Consider the following 10,223-nt stretch of genomic DNA (forward strand, 5'->3'; position numbering starts at 1 on the left):
TGGTTGCCGATCACACGTTGATCTGATTGGTTACAAGGTCGTTTGTGACGTCAGAAACGCCAGCGATTTCAAACCGTGTTGTTGCGTCTCCCTCAGACTGTAAACGAAGCTCGGGCGCACCAGATGACACGTCATCAGCGTCACTGCGGAGTCGTGAACGCAGATTGACAACAGACCCGGAAGAGAATACAATGCTGAATAAAGTCGTAGTTTTTGTTATTTTTGGACCAAAATGTATTTTTGATGGTTAAAAAAATTCTAATTAACCCACTGATGTCACATGGACTACTTTGATGATGTCATTATTACCTTTCTGGACATGGACAGTATACCGAACACACATTTTCAATGGAGAGACAGAAAGCTCTCGGACTAAATCTAAAATATCTGAAGATGAACGGAGGTCTTACGGGCTTAGAACGACATGAGGGTGAGTCATTAATGACATTATTTTCATTTTTGGGTGAACTAACCCTTTAAGGTACAATTTCTACATAGTGTGCCTTTAAACCATGTGTGTCACAACTATCCCCGTGTTAGGTTGTGCCCCGCTCACCCATACTGTGTAGATAATGAAGACACATGATGGTGTACTTGAGCGGTCAGTGACAAAATTAGAGCGAGCAAATAATAAGTAAAGGTAGGCAAATGTTAGCATGCCTTTTCCATAGCTATACCGAGTCATGCACTCTGTTGGTCAAAACCACTTTAGCACTTTATTTGAGCATAACGCTTAATTTCTACAAAGATTGTCTGGATCAATAACCCCATGAAAGCATTTGTAACCCATAGTATCAAATGGTGCTTCACAGAATACCATGGCATTGCAACTAATGTTACAAATTAGTTAGTGGACTAGCTGTCTAGACGAAGCAAGAAATGCTGAAATTTGACTGATGTAATTCGCATTACAAGACCATGTGCAAAGTGAAGTTAATATTCAAGTTCCATACCAACTAACTCATTTTTTCTTTCAGATTTCTATAACCAGATCCACAATTAAAGCAAACATAATGAATTAACAAATGACAGGACAAAAGAATCTGTCAAATAAGTTTAACAAAAAAATACATTGGAAAAATGGCAGTCTTCTGTCTTTTCTCATCAATTAAATAGTACTATCAGTAATAAAATAACTCTCCCGAAATCAGGACCAATTTTGAAGTTGTTGGTGCTTGAGGTGTAAGGCATCCACATCAATATACTTACATAGTTTCTACAGATACAAAAAATTGCCATTGTGATTCTCAGATATTAATTTCATACATGATTTTCTCCCAAGCTCAGCTTCGTCAGACGGGCTCATGATAGTGCAAACCTGCTCCCGTTCTGGCCGTTCAAATAAATAGTGTAACAATGTCCGTGGCTCCACCCACTCCGCTCGGCTCCACCCACTCCGCTCGGTTCCACCCAAAAAAGACTAGATCAAAGTCAAGTCAACTAAATCTTTTTCCGGTTTGCTTTCATTGCTAGTTTTCTTTTCATCTCCTCCTCCTCCATTCGCAGTTCTTCTTCGTCCTCCTTTATACCCAGGCGTAAACTGAAGCAGACAAAAAAAAAAACAGATGTCATTATAGTAACTGACTTTCTCCGGTCTTCTGCGTTAAAGGGAGAGAAGCATTTTATTTCAGTCTATCGGAAAACAATCATTTTCCCTTCTTGGGATTCTTCCGATTCATCTCCTCAAGTTCTCGTTTTTCCTCTTCCTGGTCCTCAAGCACTGCCATTCGCAGACTAATCAGACAATCAGGGCAAGGCATAGCACAAGAAACACACCGAAAGAGGCAATAGCCGATTTGGTGAAAATTATGATGAACCACGTCAGTTAGTCTATAGCCGCGTTTCCACCGCGGGAACTTTCCCCAGGAACTATAGGGACTGTGGGCTGGTACTCGGTGTGTTTACACCGCAGGAAACAGGGTCTAAATGAAGTTCCGGGGAAATATTTCCCCCTCAGAAAGTCCCTGCTGGCGAGATAGTACTTTTCAAAGTTCAGGAACTTTCGGGGGCGGGACTTGTGCGCTGAACATGCTGATTGGTTGGGTTCACGCCGCATTTTGATTGGATGACTCAACGCAGCATTTTATTTTAACCGACATTTTTAAAAATCTATTGCGGTTTGTGGCTTCACGCAGTGAGAGTCGTCGATCTGCAAATATGGAATTTAATTTAAAAAAAAAAAAACACACAGCTGGACCGACGACGAGGTTCAGGCTTTATTAAAGGATAATTCCGGTATTTAACACCTTGAGTCTATATTGTAGTTTGTTTTGGATGAACAAGAGTGGTGGACAATTTTTTTGACAATGGTTCCTCTCTCGAGTTTTTGACTATAATAGAATTGGCCATGGACCCATTTAACATTGGAGTCAATGGGCATGTCCGAAAATGTCATTAAAACAGCCAATAATGTTCGTTTACAAAACTGTTAAACTCACCGAGTGGTTAGTGGTGTTCGTTGATGATTATAAACAATATATCGTCGCAATATATGATTCCAATCCGTTTATTTTGCTATAGTGGAACTATTTTTTCAGAACCGTGTAACTTCCGCTCAATATTTGAATCTGAAGCGTTAGCACACTCCCGACCACTTGATGGCGATAACCGATGTTTATGTCTCGCGGGACACTCACGGTCACAGTCGAGTTCAACTTCATATTGCACTGGTCAGTGGTCACGTCTTTCAATATGGTTAGAATTTGTGCGGTCAAAAACTGCGGTAAAGAGCTCTGCTCGCTAGCCTTATGAGAAACGGAAGCGAGCAAAAAGACTACATCGACCAAATGTAAACAGCCCCCTTTCCGTTTCCGTTAGCGCATTAATATTAACCTGATATTAACGAGCACTCAGTCCTTCAACAGAATTCAATGTGATTTTACAAAATGACGAATAAAACACGACAGAAACTGTATTTCGCAACACTTTTTGTTTCTGGAACATCAACGAACACCACTAACCACTCGGTGAGTTTAACAGTTTTGTAAACGAACATTATTGGCTGTTTTAATGACATTTTCGGACATGCACATTGACTCCAATGTTAAATGGGTCCATGGCCAATTCTTTTATAGTCAAAAACTCGAGAGAGGAACCATTGCCAAAAAAATGTTGTCCACCACTCTTGTTCATCCAAAAGAAACTACAATATAGACTCAAGGTGTTAAATACCGGAATTATCCTTTAAGCGTATTTGTGTAACAGGAAATTTTCTGCGCGTTCGTCCCAGCCGTCTCACGGTCAATGTCCGCATCGTCTAATTTTATAGCATTACGAGCTTTCTGAACACGCTTTAGTATCAGTGCTTGTCTCTTTTCTGCCGTTAATTACCTAGTTAGTAAACCAATACATCACAAACAACTGCAGCACAGTTCGAATCTCCTCCATACTTATTAAATGTGGCGCTCAAAACTGATTACTGTCCGTCACAGACTGGGAGGAGCAGTCGGGCGCAGTTTATAATCTTCCCGGTACTTTAGACCGCGGTGTAAACGCAGAAAGCAACCGGTCTGGGGCAAAAAAAGTTCCTGGGACAAATTGTTCCGGGTAATTTCGGTGGAAACGCGGCTAAAGCTACGATTTAGTATGCAGCTGAATTTGTTGGCTTACCTCCTTGCTTCCTCTTTCTGCTGATCTTTCCAGCTGCTCTCCATAAACTTCAGTGCGTAGTCGCTTTCGTCTTTATATCTATTGGAAAGGAGGACACGTTACCACAATGCAAAAAAAACACTTGTATTTTAAGGCTCTATGCAAATACGCAAGAACTCACTTGCTCCTGTCATAGCCAAAGATTTCCCTGATATGTTTTGAAACTTCATCTTGGTCTTCTCCTTCGTCGTCGATGAAGTCATCCATCTCAGAGTCGTACTCTTCCTCTTCTTCATACTTCCGTTTATAAGTGGATGTTATGGGGGGCAACGATGGTCCTTCAAAAATAGCAGGGGATACAACTTAAAAAACATGCAAGAACACACATAAGGCATTGATGTTGCTACGGACTACAAGTTAAAAACAACCTGCCTCATTCATGAAAACAATGAAGGTGTGTGTAAATGCTTCATAAACCAATGCAAATTCAATGCAGCAATTCAGAGACACAATTAACGCAAGAATTGAGTCACAAAATAACGAGGATGTAAACAAAAAACAGGATTCCTAGTTTTGCAGATGATTCACTAAGCATCCATGATCAACTCCCATCAAGTACAATTAAAGGATTATTCTGCTGTTGTATAATATCTGGTATAAGATCCTATCCCTGTCAGCAAAATCCTAAAATTCCCCCCCAGAATTCCTCCCGTCCTCAAAAACATAGCATGTTATCTCAAAATCTGCTTGAAGCAAATCAAAAGAAATTTTCACACCAATAAAGGAATTTGCATATGTAAATATGTTATTGCTACACTTAATGGCAAAAATAGCACTGGTCTGCTGGACTTGGTTGAACAAAAATAAACAATATTTTGTTGCTTAAGCTTATGTATTCAGTCATTATTCAATGGTATACTAAAAATCCATGTGAAAAAAATTACTTCTCACTGTTCTTAGGTCAAATATTTATAATATATGCAATTCAAATGCGATCAATTTCGATGAATTAATTACAAAGCCTCTAATTAATTAGATTTTTTTTTATCGAGTACCGGCCCTATTAATTATACATGACATGAGATCAATAAAAACTTTGCACAGACCAGGTCAGTAAGTGATTAACGCTTTATATTCTGTTAAGTGTTGACCCGTTTAATCCTGTAATGCCTACTTCTGTTGTAAATGTATTAATGGATCTTCTGTTTTCTTTCAAGGGACAAATAAGAATTATTTTGGGGTATCTTGGGATTGTGATCCATACACTGCAAAAAAACTTTTCTTACTTAGTATTTTTGTCTTGTTTCCAGTCCAAATATCAAACATTTCTTAAATCAAGATGCATTTACTAGATGAGTAAAATTTCATAAGATATTAAGTCTTGTTTTCTGGGAAAATAAATAAAAATTAAGTGAGTTTTTGTTTAAAACAAGCAAAATGATCTGCCACTGGGGTCAGAAAAATGATCTTGTTTCTGTTTGAATGAAGATTATTTTTCTTACTCCATTGGCAGATAATTTAGCTTTTTTTTTTAAAGCAAAATCTCACTTAATTTGTATGAATTCCCCTGGAAAACAGGACATAATATCCTATGTCATATTACTAAAAATTTTTAGATATTTGGACTGGAAACTACACTAAAATACTAAGTAAGAAAAGCATTTTTTTGCAGTGTAGAAACAGTAATTATCTTCACAATATTAACAATTAGATGAATGAAACGTTTCTCTTATCTCTTACCAGCAGGTTTAACCAAGACTCTGTGGCCTGAGGGGGCAATCACTGTCCTGGGGCCTTGTGGCCCCGGAGGCCTCGAAACCATCCCCTGTCTCAACGCGAAGTTCTTTGATGAAATAGTCTCTGAAATAACAGTGCACTGAGGTCTACCAGGGCCAGATCCCATGCCATTTACCGGTCTCCCAGAAACACCACCTGCCATCCTATTTGGTCCATTTATAAAAGCCCTGGAGCTTCCAGGAACTTGCTGACCTTGAAAACTACCACCCGGTCTTGGTTGCTTTGAGGGCTCACCAGAAGAGGGTCGTACGAGTCCGTTGCTACCAGGCCGAGGTGGAGCAACGCTCCCAGGTCGTGATAAATGTACTGGTTTTGCTGGTTTCTGAGGTTGCCCACCCCTATCGGAGTTACTAGGTCTCCCCTGCCCAGAGTTTCTGTGTGGCCCTTGCCCTGATCTAGCGGCACCAGGAGCAGCTACAGTGCGACTTCCCGAAATACTTGATTTCCCTTGAGATACTGAGGTATTCCCCTTCCTTGGGGTAAGGTCACTTGAGCTTGTGGGCCTTTGGCCTTGTGATGGTCTAGGTGGTGCTTGTTTTGCATTAAACTGAGCACCATATTTCATGGCAGATTTACCATTTAAGACACCCGATGAGCCTGAGTTGTTTCTATCTCCATGTAGTTTGGCAGAACCTGGAGTGCGTTCACTGGATGCTTGAAGCTTTGGCTTTTTGCTGGCACTACTTGACTGGTGCTTTTCTACTGGTGGCTTGGGCAATTTCCCATTTTTGCCATCTCGGTCTACATTCCTCTTCTGAGAATTTGAGCTGGATTGAGATCTGCTGTCTTTCTGTCCTGAATTCTTGTCTGGTTTTGCGTCCTTCCCTTTACTCTGCGTCTTAACCCTGCGCTCCAATTCGAGTTCTCGAATCTCCTCTGCTGTTCTGAGCCTCTCTTCAGTCTTCTTCACTACTTTCATTTCAACAGGTTCATACTGCTTCTTTTGCGCAAGTTTCAAAAGCTCTGCAAAGTTCATTGCTGGCGGGGCGGACCTAGCTGGAGCACTCGCTTTTTTCGGTTTGCTGTCAGCTTTGTTGGAGAACTCAGCCCGGGACGGAGGCGGAGGCGGAGGCTTAACAGGCCTGCTTTGTTCACGTTCATCTTCATCAGATTCAGAATCTGTACCCTCATAGTCGTAATTATCAACATCATCATCATCATCATATGTGTTTGACCTGTCCTGGTCGTCTGATCGGTCTCCTTTCGACTGCCTCTTTTTGGGCTGGTCTATGACAGGGACGCCGTTGTATCCTTTGAAATTGTCCTTGGTTCGTGAAGCCATTGCTCGTGCCTTCCTGTCTGATTTCAGCTCCACTCTTTTGGCTAACAGTTCTTCTTTTGCCTTCTTATTCTGGATTTCTAAAAAGGAGAAGCAAAGTGACATCAAAATATGCATCATGTGGCTCCAGACTATCATACCCCTTTTCCACCAAGGCAGATTGAGTGCTGGTTCAGAGCCAGAGACTAGTTTACTAGGCGTGGTGACCGTGACCGTGACCGTGGCTGCAATAGTGACATTTTTATAATATACATATATATATTAGGGCTGTCAAAAGATTAATCGTGATTAATCACATCCAAAATAAAAGTTTGTGTTTCCATAATATATGTAAGTGTACTGTGTATAATTATTATGTATAAATACACACACATTCATGTATTGGATGAACCCGGGTCTCCGGCGTGAGAGTCAGGCGTTTTAACAAGGAGGCTAAAGACTGCAACCTCTAGCATCTTTCGCTAGAGCGCCTATTGAGATCAGAGGAGTGAGGTTTACTCGCACAGCGACTACTAGCTGGCCTCCGTTACACTCACCCCCTAAACCTCACTCCCATCCGGGTCACGGCACCAATGTAACCCCTCCACCCGGATCCTACTCGCCCCGCTCTGTGCGGGCCTCGAACCCGGGTCTCCGGCGTGAGAGTCAGGCGTTCTAACAAGGAGGCTAAAGACTGCAGCTTCTAGCATCTGTCGCTGTCGTCTGTCGCGACTACTAGCTGGCCTCCGTTACACAAACAAGTTCTCTTACGTGGTCCCAGTTGTGCAGGCCCGGCAGGTGTATTCTGCCCTTCGAGTCGACATGTTTACCCTCCCGTATGACCATGCTGGAAGTGGGTCTCAGGAAGCAGATGGGAGGCGTGAAGGGGAAGGAATCCAAGAGCCACAGCAGGACGGGCAGGTTATAGGAGTGTCCTGAGAATACATTAGCATACACAAAAAGTGTTCAAATCAACATAAAGAAGACTCTTCCAGGCAATTATAAAATAACTATTATAGTATACACAGATTCTCTTCCATGGAGTCTCACCTTGATATCCGACTGGGATGTTTCCAACCAGTTTGAGTAGATCCTTCTGTAAACTGTCATTAAATGCTGCAAAATAAGTTTCAGTAATGACTCAGCAGATTCAAATGATCAGAAGTTAGATGTATACAATAATTTAAGCTTTGAACTCCCTACGACTAAACCAGATACATGTGGTTTTATATGTTATTATGTTTTATGAAAATGACTTACTGTATGTTCCAGACTTTACTTCCATGACAGTGTGAACGCGAGACACTTTCTGAAGCTCTTCAATGGCCACATCACGAAATTTATACTAGCAAGGAAACCAAGTAGCATGTTAGATCGAGAGAGAGTAAATAATCCACATTTAAAGGCGTGATTTTTGACACACTGACTAAACTTTTCAAACAGGTTTAACCAGTGTTTATCATAACCATTATTAATCACTATTTAATATTATTAGCGTTCATGTTACTCACCTTATTGAGAATTTTCTTCACAGATTCCGTATTTAAATCCATGATCGCTGTTTAAAACTGTGCTGTAAAACCGTGAAGCCCGAGCTGTTTAATCTCAACCAGGCAATAAAGTGAAACAAAACTTCCGCAAACACACTTCTTCGCCTGACTGCTGCTGTCTGCTGTGTCCTACGGCAAGCCGAGAGGCCTGATCATGCAAATAAAATACGCTAGGCGGTTTTATTTATTTTGCTAAATCAGTGATCACAAATTGAATTCAAAAAGTACAAATATATATAATTTATGAGATGTAAATTCATTCCAAATATTTTAGGGATGGCTTTCTGAAGGCACCTTTATGAATCTTACATTTATCCATAATATAAACTATTTAAACCTTATTCGTTAAGTTTTTATTTGTATCTAATTTTCTTTTACAGGGCTCACCATTATGAAAAGAAACCATATTGACAGACACATTTAAATGTTGATTGACAGAAACGTCACCGTGAAATCAAAATGGACATATTCTTATTATAATTCATTATTTTAGTATGAAATATTGCAGTTAATTGTAAATTAATTATCCGAGAAGCCATCTCACTCGCAAATCTAGTCTTTTTCTTATTTTAATTTTGGACATTTATAACACTGTGTTATTACCTTGGCAGTAAATAAAAAAATAAAATGTTTCTAATACAAATTTCACATCATTCTCTCTTCTGACTGCTGCAGTCAATCTCTCTACATGTTTCCCTCTTTTAAAGTAAAAGTAAAGCTGTTGTGGATATTTTTTATTTTTATCTTTTGCTATTGCAAATGGTAATACAAATATTATATTTGCTGTCATCTCCCATCCATCCCCCACTATAGAGAAATGGGGTAAGCTGATAGCTACTTCTGTTTTATGCCGTCTTTAATAATTGTCCTATATTAACATCATATTCAAACCAAACTCAAAAACTAATAAAGTGCATCACCAGCATCACTATTTATGTGTAAAATATCCAGGTGGTGAATTAGTACATATTGCTGTTGTAGCTTTTTATGTGTTACTTTTCACAGCACTGAATGGACCAAGTTTTTTATTTTATTTTTTCTATTTAGAGAGATTTCCAGAATAAAAAAAAATTATGCAATGTTTATGACAATCATTGGAATAATATACTTAAGTGTTTGTTTCAATGCTTCAATATAAGGCTTTGTCCCGCCCACAATAATCGAACAGCCAATCGGATGGGAACATATCCAGCAGAACAGATCTGCATATCTCATTCAAGCTCATTCGACCAAATGCATGCTTGCTTATCAAAATACAAATATATTGGGTGAAGCACCACTGGGTATTTATACTAGAGTTTTCTGATGCAATATATTTTTTTAAATGTTGAGGTTATATTCACTTTTTCTGTTCAACTTATTTTTCCTCCATTTTATTTTTATTTAATTTTTTGTGGCTCTGTAGGGGAGAGCGGAGCACAACCTAACACTTTTTGACTTTCAAACTAAAATATATTTAAAATACTATTATTAACTTTTTCATATAAAATAATGGCATTTTTTTATAACTAAAAATAAAGTAAGTTTTGAGTATGACAAACACACCACAAAATACAGCATAGTCCAAAACATAATAATAATTCATAATTTCTGAACAGTGACTCTCTTTACTCACCTTTTTCTCATGGTTTAATACAATTAATATTAATTGTTGCCTGGTGAAGACCTGTGGGTCGAAACGTTGCTTTTTTAATAAATTCTTTTGGAGCAGTTATTCTCAGTGAGCTGGCTTTACACTTCTTTATTTGTTAATAGAATTAATAAAAATATAGAATAGAATAGTTATAATAGGGGCACATTTATGCACAACTAGGAGTTAAACTAGGAGTATCCCCCTGTAGTCAATAATTGGATCTCTTAAAACTCATCTTTGATCACTAAAATTAACTATTTAAACAATTTTTCCTTGAAAAAAAAAAAAAATGTCTCCATGCCTTAAAATAGCTTGATTGTAACTTTACACCATCACCTCATTTAGTATACGTGGTTCTATGAATATGCAAATGAGCCCCGCCTCCACTCACTCACTC

The 10,223-nt window shown here is 39.1% G+C and overlaps 2 protein-coding genes across 2 annotated transcripts; both read right to left on the bottom strand.

The window, feature by feature from the left end:
• Positions 1 to 542: 542 nt before the first annotated feature.
• Positions 543 to 6,744, bottom strand: LOC306994197 (protein SPT2 homolog). Its single transcript, XM_079604631.1, has 4 exons — positions 5,329 to 6,744; positions 3,770 to 3,926; positions 3,610 to 3,687; positions 543 to 1,540 (listed from the first exon to the last, which is right to left on the bottom strand). Exons 1-4 carry the CDS (start codon positions 6,665 to 6,667, stop codon positions 1,441 to 1,443), a joined length of 1,674 nt encoding a protein of 557 aa, XP_079460757.1. The 5' UTR covers positions 6,668 to 6,744; the 3' UTR covers positions 543 to 1,440.
• A 602-nt stretch (positions 6,745 to 7,346) lies between these two features.
• LOC306994199 (ubiquitin-conjugating enzyme E2 variant 3-like) lies at positions 7,347 to 8,319 on the bottom strand. The gene is made up of 4 exons (XM_079604633.1): positions 8,155 to 8,319; positions 7,904 to 7,988; positions 7,694 to 7,759; positions 7,347 to 7,578 (listed from the first exon to the last, which is right to left on the bottom strand). The coding sequence occupies exons 1-4, from the start codon at positions 8,194 to 8,196 to the stop codon at positions 7,379 to 7,381; spliced, it is 393 nt and encodes a 130-aa protein (XP_079460759.1). The 5' UTR covers positions 8,197 to 8,319; the 3' UTR covers positions 7,347 to 7,378.
• Between the last annotated feature and the right edge of the window lie 1,904 nt (positions 8,320 to 10,223).

The sequence above is a fragment of the Phoxinus phoxinus genome, assembly GCF_949152265.1.
Source record: "Phoxinus phoxinus genome assembly, chromosome: 25".
NCBI classification, from domain to species: Eukaryota; Metazoa; Chordata; class Actinopteri; order Cypriniformes; family Leuciscidae; genus Phoxinus; species Phoxinus phoxinus.